Genomic DNA, 13,723 nt, shown 5'->3' with positions numbered 1-13,723 from the left:
GGACCTCTTCACACTCAAAAATTATTGAGTATCCCAAAAAGCGCTTGCTCACGGGGGTTGTATTTATGGAAAGTTACTGATCTGGAGATTAATCCTAGAAATTTACAAAATGTTTATTCATTAACTGATTTAAAAGCTAATTAACTCATTTAAAAACTAACTCATTGCATCTTAACATAAATAACAAATATTCATGAAAAATAACTACATTTTCCAAAACAAAAAATAATATTAGCAAGAGTGGCATTGTTTTACCTTTTTTTTTTTTGCAAATCCCTTTAATTGAATAGTAGATAATAGAAAACCAGCTGTATTCTCATATCTGCTTTTTTTTTTTTTTTAAGATTTTATTTTTTTCCTTTTTCTCCCCAAAGCCCCCCGGTACATAGTTGTATATTCTTCGTTGTGGGTCCTTCTAGTTGTGGCATGTGGGACGCTGCCTTAGCGTGGTCTGATGAGCAGTACCATGTCCGCGCCCAGGATTCGAACCAACGAAACACTGGGCCGCCTGCAGCGGAGCGCGCGAACTTAACCACTCGGCCACGGGGCCAGCCCCTTCTCATATCTGCTTTTGCATTCAACTTTTGGAAATATCACATATCATGTAGCCTCTGGAAAAGTCCACTGTACACTCATGAGGAAATGAAAGTGAAATAGACCCAAAAAAGAAAAAACGCATCAATAGTATTAAGAAAATAGGTGGTTTTTTTTTTTTTCTTGAGGAAGCTTAGCCCTGAGCTAACTGCTCCCAATCCTCCTCTTTTTGCTGAGGAAGACTGTCCCTCAGCTAACATCCGTGCCCATCTTCCTCTACTTTATATGTGGGATGCCTACCACAGCATGGCTTTTGCCAAGCGGTGCCATGTCCGCACCCGGGATCCCAACCGGTGAACCCCGGACCGTTGAGAAGCGGAACGTGCAAACTTAACCGCTGCACCACCAGGCTGGCCCCTAAGAAAATAGTTTTGACCTCACAATTTCTCTAAAAGAGTCTTGGGGACCGTGGAGCTCCCTTCGAGAACTGCTATTCTTTCAAACTTCACTCTGCATGCGAATCACCGAGCAACTGTTAAAATGCAGATGCTGGCTCAGGGGTCTGGGGCAGGCCCAGGAGTCTGCATTTCTACCCAGCTCCCAGGTGGTGCTGATGCTGCTGGTCGGAGGACCACACACTCAGACTTCACAGATCTGACTCTGACGCCCTCCGAGGGCCGGAGAGATGCCCTGAGTCCTGAAAAAGCCGTGCTGCCCTCCCAATCCCTATAATTAAAGCAAGAGTAAATTTGAAATTACGTAAACCCAATAAAATTCTTATTTTTTCCCAAAGGGATCACTTTGATTTTTTAAATTTTAAATTATCTTTTAAAATCATTTTTGGTGCCCACATTTTGCTGGTCTTAAACACATGAATAAACATGTGAATAATAATAATAATTTACTGCTTAAAGTAATGAAACAGCCTAAATTCCCATAGGTTTGGGAAGGGTGAGCTAAATTATGTAAATTCACACAAGAGATGCTGCTAGTGGTGACAGCGCGTATCTATATTCTGTGATTTGAAAAGGGAGCACAATATGTCACAATATGTAGTTAAGCGTAAAGGGCAGGTTACAAACTCGCTTCTCCAGACGATTAGATTTATGTAAATTTATTTACATTCGTTTGCTGTGATATGCATGTGTGCTTTCTTCTTTCTCTATGACGCTTGGAATTTCTACATAAGTGGGTATTATCTTGAAGTCAGAAAAACCATTAAACTATTTTTAAAACATCTGTTCTTCCACAGGCTCAGATTTTAATTTGCGAGGCCCCCCACTGTTTGCCAGGCACTGGACCAGGTGCTGACGTTGGGGTATCCTGAGTTGCTCCAGTCTTTGGCTCCCATCTGCCATCTCTAGCCTGATCATTTAGAATCAGAAAATGTTGGGGCCAGTAAGACCTAGCCCGCAAGCTTGTTAGACACCAAGGCCCAGAGAAGGCAGGTAACTTGCTGAAGGTCACACAGCCAGTTTCGCCCAAAGATAACTTAGTCCAGTCTCCCGGCTCTCATCCCAGGGCTCTACTGCCAGGCTGCACTGCTCTCCCCTAATTCTGAGTATGAATTGCTGTTTGGAGTTGCTGGGGTAGTGCCTTTGAAAGCCCCGGCTTCTGGGAGCCCAAGTCCAGGCAAATCCAAGATGAAAGATAAAAGGGCCTTGAATGAGACTGTCATTAGTGGGGAGGAGCCTCACCCTGCACAGGCAGAAAAGCAGCTTCAGTAGGGCCCGGGTCTGCCCAGCCACAGGGGCAGCCGGCTGCAGAGCAAGAGGCAAGGAGCGCCCTGGGCCCGTGCCAGGTGTTCGTAATTACAGGCAATGCAGGCCTGCAAATAGCCCATTAAAGATGTTTGCCCTGTGTCAAACCGGCAAGCAGAACTCAACCCTTTGCCATTTTCTATAAGAAGTTCAATCACATCAAACACTTTGGGGTTTTCATACATTTTCCTGAATGCTTGCCTGATTCCAGGGAGCAATGGCACACAGCACACGTGACCGCCCGCCCCTCCTTGCCCCCATCTGAGGGAGTCCACCCCCTCCCACTGCCCTTTCCTCGCTGGTCCAGCCGCACCCAGCCTCTGATGGCCCCACGTCACCCCCTCAAGGAATTCCCCAACAGAGACAAACTTCCCTCCCAGCATCCATGAAAATTAAATTCCCTCTATTTAGAAGCTTTCAAGTCCAGAGTCCTTGAGCCCTGGAATCTTAGACTTTGAATTAGAACGGCCCTTAAGAATATTTTAACCCAGTCCCTTTAGTTCACAGGTGGAGAAGCGAGGGTTCTGAGAGGGGAGAGGTCTTGCCCAAGGTCATGGGCACCATGGCTGCCAGGTCTCTAAGCCTCAGGCTGGAGCCAGTTCACAAAGTCAGGGACTCACAAAGTCTTTGAACCAGAGAGCCGCTCCCCCCTTTTTCTGATCACCTCCCTCCCAAGGGCCTAAGTTAGCATCACTCCTGGCAATTAGGTTGTCACAGGGAGGCCCTGCAAGAAGCTCAAAGGACAGAAGACCTCGCGAGAAATCAGGCTGAGGGTCTCCTCCCAATTTCCAAGGTCTGAGTGATCGCAAGAGGGAAGGGCCAGGTGAGTCAGGCTCCCTGGGCTGCCAGGCTCCCTCCATGAGTAATCTCAATCACCTCCTCAGTGGCCCCGTAAAGAGAGGTCACTGTCTGCATTTCACCAAGGCTCAGGGAGGACCACAGACCTAGCTGGGGCCACAGGGTGGCCAGGGGCAGGAGCTGGCCTTCAAACCCAGGCCTGTGCAAGTCTAAAGTGTGTTCCTCTGAAACTCAGGGCCCCTCGTGGAGGATGAGCCTGAGGGTGGATGTGTGCAGGAGCGCAGGGGAGGGTGGGGCACAGCAGGGTCTCGGCCCCGGGAGAGGACCATGGGCCTTTGCTTCTGTAGATGCCTCTGGAGCCCACACAGAAGAGAGAACTGTGGTCCTTGGAACCTTCTCCTCTCACCCAGGAGGGGAGAAGACAGCCCCAGACTGGATGCCGTGAGTGAGACCTGGGTCCTAGCCCCGGCCCTGCAGCTTATAAGCATGCACCTTTAGGGTCTCCTGTCTGAGCCTCTGTCTTCTCATCTGCGGGCTGCTGCGAGGGCTGTCAACGCCTGACCACAAACCCGGTTCCCTCCTTTCTCCTCCTCTTCTTGCACTGCTTGTACTCTTTCTGGGCCTCGGTTTCTCCCACAGCCCAGCTCTCAACTCTTGCTTTTAGAAGGCTTCTTGGCTGGAGCCCCTCCCACGCTAGACACCTTCTTCTGCAAACTGGGGCAATTACTGGGTGATTAGGTGTCTGACAGGTGTCCTGCTGGGGTGAGGAGGCCACGCCTCCTCTTGCTTCTGACTGTCCTGCCTAGGAGTGTCCCGAGGTTTGCCTTGTTAGTGCTGGTCTGGCTGGCTGCTCCGACACGCCGTCCTGAAAGTCCCGCACCACCGTGCAGAGGAAGCGAGGAGCCGGCCGGCCCTCGCATGGCAGGTGAGTGGGCAGGGACTGGGGACGTTGGACACAATGGCTCCTGAGAGGAGCTTCAGGAAGGGGGTGTCTGTGGAATGAAGCTTTGATCATCAATCCTTAGGATTTTAGGGCTGCTCAGTCCATGAGTTGTTCCGTCATGTTCATGAGAACATGGAGGCCCCAGAGCACCCAGCAAGTCTGTGGCAGAGCCTTCCTGGGCGGGGCCAAGCCTTCCCCACTTGCCTGGATGGCCTGGAGGAGGGGGAGTAGACAGGGAAGAAGAGAAGAACTGGAATCTTCTCTTATCCCACGTACATTACATGGATCCAGAAACTTTTCTGGGCAGAGTCGGGGATTGGGGGTGGGGGAAAGGGGGCAAGGAGAGGCCCCATGGGCTGCATCCTCTTCTAATTCCCATCCCAACAACTCAAGGGCGAGAACAGTTCTGTCTGAAGCGAAAAGAGCTAGGTGACCTTGAGCAAGAGATATTGCCCTCGGTGCCTCCATTTTCTCGTCTTCAAATGGGGATTATAATGCAAACCATCTCCAGGCCTGATGTGAGGAATTGATGAGACCCAGTGTACCGTACCACCCACAGTATCTCCTGTGGGGCCTTGTAAATAGTAGACTCAGAAAATGTGCCTCCCCCTGTGGCCCCAATACAGTGAGGGGCAAGTCCCCTCCCACCCCGGGAAACTCTCCATTAGTTAACAGTTCTGTATTTCACACCAGCTCTGTGCTGGGAGCTGGGGTCCAGGGATGAGCAAGTCAGCAGAAGCAGGGGTCCTACTCTCACAGGTCTTTAAGGGATGTTCCTAATTCCATACCTGCTATTGTCAATTGCCCAGCATCGTGTGACAATTATATGAGTCAACTCTTGTTTATTTTTTGACTTTCAAAGGCAGGCATTTTAATTTCGTTGCCATCTTTGAACTTCCTCGTCTTACTCCCCCTGGCAGTTGCTAACATCACCGGGTACCCTGGGCCCTTCTGGTGGGTCTGGTCCATGAGGACCACTCCTTGCCACGCCAGCTTACTTCCCGACTGTTTCGAGAGCTGGGCTTGTCCTCCCTGTTAGCCCTGGGTTCGAGGGGACGGGTCTTGCTTCCTTCACATCTGCTTTTCAGAGCTCACCTAGAGGCGCCTCTCCCCTAAGTATCTGATGTACTATCAGTCTTAAACTTGACCAAGTTTAATTGCTGAGAAAGGACCCTTCTAGAAGCAAAGTCAGTGACAAGGGGGTTCCAGTGTCAGGTCTGTTACTGACTCGCTGAATGACTGTTCCTCTCTCTGGACCTCAGTGTCTCTATCTACAAAATATCAGGGTTGGATCCAGCATGCTTAGCATATAAACTATTAGTTAGGTTGAATTCAATTTACCAATCTTCTGGGTCTTCCTGGCTTCTTGGGGACCTGCTCCTCAGAGCAGTAGAACACGCCTGCTATGCAATCTGAGGGTGAACAACTGAGACATCAGCTCCTGGATGGAAAGTGTGTGGCCTGGGTACTGTTCCTATGCTCCCCCTCCCTCACACAGCCCTTGGCAGACATCACTAATGGGCCCCAGAGCTCTTCCCTACAGAGCCTGGATGTAGCCCCGTCATTCTCCTCAACACAGTTCTTCAATAGCCCCTACCATTGATCACTGTTAGCAAATGAAGTGAGACCCTTTTGCCATTGTTGAATTATAATCATCTTTCAGCTCAGAAATTCTAAGAATCGAGGAGAATACTTTGTGTGTGGTTGGCTCTAGTGGGGACATTGGGCTGAAGTTGATGGACCACTGCCTACTGGTGAGAGAGAGGCCAGCAGCTTCCAACAGGACCAGGAAGGAAAGGGAGATTAGGCAGTGGCCCCAGGCAACTCCCCAGTTAATCATTTAGCTATGAAGGTCAGGTGCCCATGATCCACACTAAGGATGGAGTCATAATGGGACCCATTAAAAACCAATTACACTGAGTCCAGAGTCCGGAAGATGTTGCTGGCTTCAGCAGAGCTTCTTGGGCTCGGCCCCTCTGGGGGCCACCCCTGGGGTGGGGACAGAGATCTCGGGAGGAGAGCGGCATCAGCTCTTTGGTGTCACCCGAGGGCAGGAGGAGAAATAGCTGGGGTGAGCCAGGGCGGGGGTGGTGATGCTGGTGAAGAGCTGGGTGGGTGGGAGGCACTCTGCGCACAGACCTTCCCTCCAAGGACTCTTTCTTAAGCTGATTTCTGGGGCCAGCTGGTGAGCAAGTGAGCAGGGAAGAAGATGGGGTTGGCAGGGAGGGGGGTGGTAGGCAGGGCCGGTTTGTGAGGGACCTTGAATGCCAGCATAATGCTGTGGATTTGTTGGTTCTTGAGCAGGGGAAGTGACACGCTGACCCTCGTGCAATCAGGAAAGGCTCCTACCCTCGCTGAACCTCGCTCTCCATAGGAACAGGATGCACTGAACAGGATGAGCTGAAAAACGTCCCGAGCCTGTCGGGGCCACGCAGCAACTTAAGGAAGGGGTGAAGAGGGGAGAGCAGAAAGAAAAACCACATGTGTAGGACTTGCCGGGGGAGGACTGGAGTGGTGGGGGAGATTTGGGGAGAGGTGGGAGTGACTGTATGAACCCCACCTGTCGAGCTCGTAGCTGTGGACCCAGTGCCCTGCTAAGTACCTTCTAAGTGGGGAGACCACTCGCTGCCTGAAGCTTGTTGTCCTGGGGTGTTTATTCTGTCTTCTCCTGTCACCCTCTGAATTTCCAGACAGAGGTGATGCATTTTCTCATCACCCTGTTTATGATTGTTACCGCTCCCTCCCCAAAACTCTGTGAGGAAGGTATTATTATTATTGCCACTTTTCAGGAAGGAAATCTGAGCCTCAGAGAGGGCCACTAACTTACCCAGTGCCACACAGTCAATAAGTGGAAGATTCAGCACAGCGTTAATCGGCAGAACACTGGAATGGCAGCCAGGAGTTCGGGTGCAAATACTGACGATACTAATGCGACTAATAACATGCACATTTACTGAGTACCTAATATGTGCCAGGTACTGTTCTAAGTACTCTAGGTGAAATATTTCATTTAATTCTCAAAACTCAAGGAGGTGGCTACTGTCATCACCACCATTTTCACCAGGAGAGTGCAGTTCAGAGAGGCTCAGTCACTTGTCTCAGGTCACACAGCCAAAAACCAGCAAGTCTGCATTTGGACTCAAGAGTGTGCCTCTGAAATCAGGCTCCTAATTGCTGTGCAGGGTGGAAAAGAATGCCAAGAGAGGAAGGCGGGAGGGAGACGGGAAGGAGGGCAGCAAAACTGGAGGGGCTGTGGGGCTTTGGGGTGCTAGAGTAGGTGGAGAGAATGCCCTTACTGCATCCTTCGTTCCTTGTATCTGGTGGGCACAGCTTCAGGCCCAGAGTCCGTGGGCCTTGTGCTCAGGGCCGGGAGCTCATCCCACATATCCCCAGGGTGGGGGCCCGGGGTTGACGACGTGCCATCCATTCTGTCCCCAGGGTCTCGGGTGTGCTGTCGACCAGAGGGGTCCCAGATGGGACATTGCCTCTCCCATCCCTTCCCTGGTGCCCACCAAGTGCCGTGTAACAACCCTCACGTCAGCACACTCTGGAGGGTGGGGGGCAAGTGCTGTGGGACGGGGCCCAGAGGAGTCCTCGGAGTATCAGAGGCACTTGTTTTGGCTAAGCACAGACTATCCAAACCCTAATTCTGGGTCATTCCACAGATAAGAAAACTGAGGCCCAGAGAGGGGAACTAACTTAGTTTGAGTCTCACAGGGCCCCAGGGGCAGGTCAGCCCGCCTGGATCACAGACCACACATTCCACCCCTCTCCCAGGCCCCTGACTGTGGAAGGAAGGAAGTCAGGAAGGAAGGGCAGGTGTCGGAATGTGACAGCTTGAGAGAGAGGGATTATGGGTGGGTGGGGAGGCTGGGGTGTGGATGCTGATCCTCCAGGGCGCTCCAGGAAGCTGGCGAGCATCTTTCCACACCCTCATCCCAGCCAAAGGACAGGAAGGGACACTTATTCATTCATCCAAACAATGGTTCACTGAGCATCTACTATACCCTGGGCCCTGGGCCAGGCTCTAACAACCCAGAGAAACTCACAGTCTAGTGGAGGAGAGAGACATGGAAGCAAACGACTAGAAGCCGGCCTCCTTGATGTCTGATTAGGGACAGGAGGCTCAGGCTCAGGGAGCAGAATTGGAGCTGAGCACCTGGAGGAGGTGATCTTGGGTTTATCTTGGTAGGGAGTCTGGGACCCATCCCACATGCACATGGGGCTCCCCTATACCTAGGCTGCCCTTCCCTGTGCCATCAGTCCCCAGGAGGGCTGGGCAGGACGTCAGCTAGGACAGAGAGAATCGGGCTGTAATACCAGAAAAGTTGCTTTCCTCTGCAGGATCCTGGCCTCCAGCCCTGACCATCAGCCCACAAATGCCAGGTCACGGGGGATGTGGTGCTGAGGAGTACAGATGACAGGTCACCAAAGGAGCAGCTCCAGGGAAGACCCCACAGGGCCCAGAGCAGTGACCTCCTGCGTTAGGGCAGGTGTAGACTTCGTGGGGGCGGCAGGTCAGGATTTCTCCAGAATAGCTCTGCGAAACGATCACGGGGCAAAGGGAACAGGTGTGTTCCATAGGGCCACAGGCAGAGTGGGGACAAATGGGGAGAAGCTGCAAGAAAAAAAGCCCCGGTTCAGGAGAAGGAAGACTTTTAATCTCCGGGCGGTGGTAGAGCTGCCTCTCACAGGTCTGCAGGCTGCCACTGTGATCAAGTACCACCCACCAAAAAGGTGGCCAGGGGAATCTGACCCGGGCAGGAAGTTGTGAGAGAGATGCTCTCTGAGATTTGGGGATAATGATGATGAGGACAGTTCTGACTCATCCCACCCTCTCTTGCCCCGCTGTGGTGAGGCTACAGATGCCCAGAGGGTAGTGGGAGCTGGTTCAGGCTGTGACAGGGAAAAGAGAAGCTGAGGCAGAATCCTCAGGGTTGAACTCATGACCCAGGGTCCAAGAAGCCTCATGACCTCCTATACCCCCCTTGGAACATGCTAGGGCTGAGATAATGACCACCCCATCACCTCATGCCCTCTCCTGACTCATCCCTAAAAGAAAGCCTTGCCTCCTGTTCTGGCCTGTCCCGCATAGGCTTGACTGCCTGGGCTGCCCATCCAACGCACCCTCGGGCAAGAAGTCCCTGTCTTCCCCTCTCTGGGTCTCAGTTTCTGTTAGTAAAATGGAGACCGGCCTCCTAGCAGCCCTTCCAGCTCCGCTGCTATGAGATAAGACAATCTTACATACAAGGGAAATGGGCTTCCAGCCTGTGTTTTCAGACTACACGGAGGCTACCTGAGCCCAAAGTTCTGGGACTTGAGAAGTCTGTTCCTGACCAAGAACCACGGGATGAACTCAGTGTGAAGACTTCAGTTCTGCTTTCAAACGTGAGAACTGACCAGCCAATGGGGGCCTCCCCTTGGCACTGTTGTTCCCGCTCCCACCACACAGGGTGGCTGTTGAATGCCAGTCCTGCACAGCAATGGCTGGAGGAGCTCCCAAGCTTGGGACACATGTGTGAGCTGTGCAAGCTCCCATCACATGTTCAGTTGTTATCCCCAAGTCATGATGCCAGGCTAGGGCTTCCAGCCGAGGCCAAGCCAAAACTAGTCCTTTCCATGGATCTAAGGCCTGGGTATTGAGACCAGGGCACCAGCCCAGCCCTTTATGAGTAGAGACCAGTTGGAAGGTTGTTGCAGTCTAGACAAGAGAGATGTCAGTAGCTTGGCCTAGGGTAGCAGTGAAGACAAAGACGTGTGATGGATTTGGGGCAGGTTTTGAAGGTGGTGCCATTTGGACCCAATGATGGATTGTAAGGGATGTGAGAGCAAAGGGGAATCAAAGGAGATTCCTTGGTTTGGGCCTGAGCACCAGGGTAGAGGGGACGTCGTCTACGGAGCACCAGGGTAGATGGGACGTCGTCTACTGAGCACCAGGGTAGATGGGACGTCGTCTACTGAGCACCAGGGTAGATGGGACATCGTCTACTGAGCACCAGGGTAGATGGGACGTCGTCTACTGAGCACCAGGGTAGATGGGATGTCATCTACTGAGCTGGGGGAGAGCAGGGATTTGGGGTGGAGTGGGGAAGAAATCAAGAGCTCTGCTTTGGGCGTGTTGGGTTGGCTGTGCCTAGAAGACCACCAAATGGAGACGTCAAGTAGATGTTTGAATATATTGTTTGGATTTCAAAGAAGAATTGAGAGGGGAGATAGAAACGTGAGTGACATCAGCAGCAGACCCCTGCCAAGCCCGCTTCATCTTATCAAAAAACTTCCAGTAATTTTGAACCTCAAAAGGCAACAGTTTAAGGGCCCCATTCTTTTCCACCTGAGGTGCTCCTTACATAAACGTACCCACCTCTTTCCCAGTTCATATATCAAGCAAGACTTGGAGGAGCCACCTGGGCCAGGCCACAAAGGTCCTGTTACCCCTGACCCCAGAGATTGGGCCTGGTGCCCATAGATGTATGTAAGCAAAGGAGGCCACTCTAGGGATTTTTTTCCAAATAAAATCTGTTCTAAGCTGACTTTCTCTCTCTACCTCTTGAAGTAGAAGCTGGTATAATTTCTCAAATTCTACCCCACTGTGGCTGCATAAAAATTACCCGAGACACTGGCTTAAAACATCAGTCATTTGTTGTTCCCATCGCTCACAGTTCTGACGCTGAAGTTGGCTCAGCCAGGCAGCTCCTGCCCGGGGTCTCCCCCCCCCACTGCAGTCCGACCATGGCTGGGGCAGACCCATTGCAAAGGCTTCTTCTCAACCCTGTCTGGTGTTCGGGCTCCTCAGACAGCTCCATCTCGGTCTTTCCTCATGGCCTCTCCAGCATGGTGGTCTCCATGTTGTCGCACTTTATCAGAAAGATAGATAGATGGAGCTCAGGGCTCGAAAAATGCTTGTCCTGAGAGAGAAATAGCAAGGCAGAAGCTGTATCCTGTTTATATCTTAGTGTCGGAAGGCACACGGCCTTCACATCCTGCCACGTGTATTGGTCAGAAGAGTCCCAAGCTCCTGCCCAGAATCAAGGAGATATTACATAGACCCCACCCCTCGGTGGGAGGGGTTCCAATCACATTTTTAGGAAAGCATGTAGGATGCAATCCATCCATCTATCATCTTATAAATTAGTGAAGCCATCTTTGAAAAATACAATGTCCACATTCATCTTGCCTATCAGTCAGGGTTCCCAGAGGAACAGAACCGGCAGGATATGTGCGTATATAAATATACGAATGTGCAGTGGTCCCCCTGTATCTGCCAGTGGATAGGCTCCAAGACCCCCAGCGGATGCCTGAAACTGCAGATAGGACCAAGCCCTATCTTTTTTCCTGTACATATATACCTATGACAAAATTTAATTTATAAAGTAGGCACAGTAAGAGATTAACAACAACTTAGAATAAAATAGAACGATTACAGGGGCCGGCTCCGTGGCCGAGTAGTTAAGTTCGTGTGCTCTGCTGTGGCGGCCCAGGGTTCGGATCCTGGGCGCAGACATGGCACCGCTCGTCAGGCCACGTTGAGGTGGCGTCCCACATCCCACAACTAGAAGGACCTGCAACTAAGATATACAACTGTGTACGGGGGGGTTGGGAAGATAAAGCAGGAAAAAAAAAAAAAGAAGATTGGCAACAATTGTTAGCTCAGGTGCTAATCTTTAAAAAAAAAAAGAACGATTATAACAATATACTGTAATAAAAGTTACCAGAGATCTTAGCAATCTCAGCATATGATTTTTTTTCTTTCCTTATTAAGTCGAGAACTTTCAACTTTTTTCTTTTGTTGAGTTCATAATAGTTTACATCATTGTGAAACCTCAGTTGTATGTTATTTCTTTTCTGTCACCACGTAGGTGCTCCCCTTCACCCCCTGTGCCCACCCCCCCACCCCCTTTCCCTTGTAACCTCTGAACTGTTTTCTTTGTCCACGTGTTTGTTTATCTTCCACATGAGTGAAATCGCCGGGTGTTTGTCTTTCTCAGTCTGGCTTATTTCACTTAACATAATTCCCTCCAGGTCCATTCGTGGTGTTGCAAGTGGGATGATTTTGTCTTTTTTCATGGCTGAATAGTATTCCATTGTATGTATATACCACACCTTCTTTATCCAGTCATCGGTCGATGGGCACTTGGATTGTTTCCGTGTCTTGGCTATTGTGAATAGTGCTGCAATGAACCTAGAGGTGCATATGTTACTTTGGATTGTTGGTTTCAAGTTTTTTGGGTAGATACCCAGTTGTGGGATAGCTGGGTCATATGGTAGTTCTATTTTTAGAGAACTTTCACCTTTTCACTTAAAAGAAGCACTTTCAGCTTCTCTTTGGCATATCTGAATGCCAGCATTGTGCTTCGGGGCCGTTATTAAGTAAAGTAAGTTGAACTTTACTTGAACACAAGCACTGTGATACCATGACAGTCAATCTGATAACCCATACGGCTATGAAGTGGCTAACGAGTGGGCAGCATATTGACCGTGGATACGCTGCGGAAAGGGCTGAGTCACGTCCCAGGTGAGACAGAGTGGGATGGCATGAGATTTCACCACGTTTCTCAGAATGGCTGCAATTTAAAAACTTATGACTTGTTTACTTCTGGAATTTTCCATTTAATATTTTTAGACTGCAGTTGACCACAGGTAACTGAAACTGTGGAAAATGAACCTGCAAATATATATATATATTGTGTGTGTATATATCTGTAGACAGAGAGAGAGAGAGAGAGAGAGATTTGTTTTAAGGAATTGGCTCATGTAATTATGGAGGCTGGCAAATCCAAAATCTGCAGGGTAGACTGGCAGGTTGGAGACCCAGGGCAGAGTTGCATTCAAATCCAAAGGCAGTCTGCTGGCAGAATTTCCTCCTGCTCGTGGCAAGTCAGCCTTTGTTCTATCAAGGTCTTCAACTGATTGGATAAGGCCCACCTACATTATGGAGGGCAATGTGCTTTATTTAAAGTCAACCTCTTTATATGTTAATCTCACCCAAAAATCACCTTCACAGAAACATAAAGAATAATATTTGACCAAATATCTGGGCACTGTGGCCCAGCCAAGTTGATACATAAAATTAACCGTCATACCATGTAACAAGAGAAGAAGAAGAATGGACATTTAATGAGCACCTGCTATGTTCCAGGTGCTTTTCACACATTATCTTATTCAATCTGATTACCAACACTGAGAGAAAGCCATTGTCCTACCCATTTTATGGATGAGAGAGGTTAAGTCATGCTGAGGGACATGGTAAGTGATTGGCATATCTGGGATTCTGACCCAGGTGTGAGTGACTCCAAGATGTGCTACTCTAGGATCCAGGGATGGGAAAATGAGAGGGAAAGAAGGTGAATAACAGATTGGAAGGTGGGGCAAGTCTCCCAGTGGTGGTCTCAAGAACCAGGCTGAGGAGCTGAGACTTTTCCTCAGTAGGGAGAAATTCCCCCAGCAGTCATGGAAGCCAACCGTCTTCCCCAGGGTTCGAGTGGCTCCATCACCACAGTTAACAGACTGTGGCTGGTCCGTAATCATCAGACTCTGGTGAAGAATAATCCTGGGGCCAATTCCATTCCAGCTATGGTGGAAGGATGGGAAGAATGAGTTATGGGGCCTTCCTCGGGGCTCCCAGGCTGCACAGAGGATGCGGCCTTGGCCGTGGGAGGAGGCAGAGGTAAGCAAGAAAAGGGGCAGGAGC

The 13,723-nt window shown here is 50.2% G+C and overlaps 1 protein-coding gene across 1 annotated transcript in view; it reads left to right on the top strand.

The window, feature by feature from the left end:
- The first annotated feature begins 3,484 nt into the window (after nucleotides 1-3,484).
- The window catches only part of TGM6 (transglutaminase 6), a 44,539-nt gene continuing 34,300 nt past the window's right edge, over nucleotides 3,485-13,723 (top strand). The window contains exons 1-2 of the mRNA XM_046679416.1: nucleotides 3,485-3,533; nucleotides 3,899-4,017. Coding sequence (XP_046535372.1) covers nucleotides 3,529-3,533; nucleotides 3,899-4,017 — 124 coding nt within the window. The 5' untranslated portion in view covers nucleotides 3,485-3,528. The remainder of the gene's footprint in view (nucleotides 3,534-3,898; nucleotides 4,018-13,723) is intronic.

Source organism: Equus quagga, chromosome 12 (assembly GCF_021613505.1).
Source record: "Equus quagga isolate Etosha38 chromosome 12, UCLA_HA_Equagga_1.0, whole genome shotgun sequence".
Taxonomy (NCBI): domain Eukaryota; kingdom Metazoa; phylum Chordata; class Mammalia; order Perissodactyla; family Equidae; genus Equus; species Equus quagga.
This window is presented reverse-complemented; position numbering and strand designations above follow the sequence as displayed.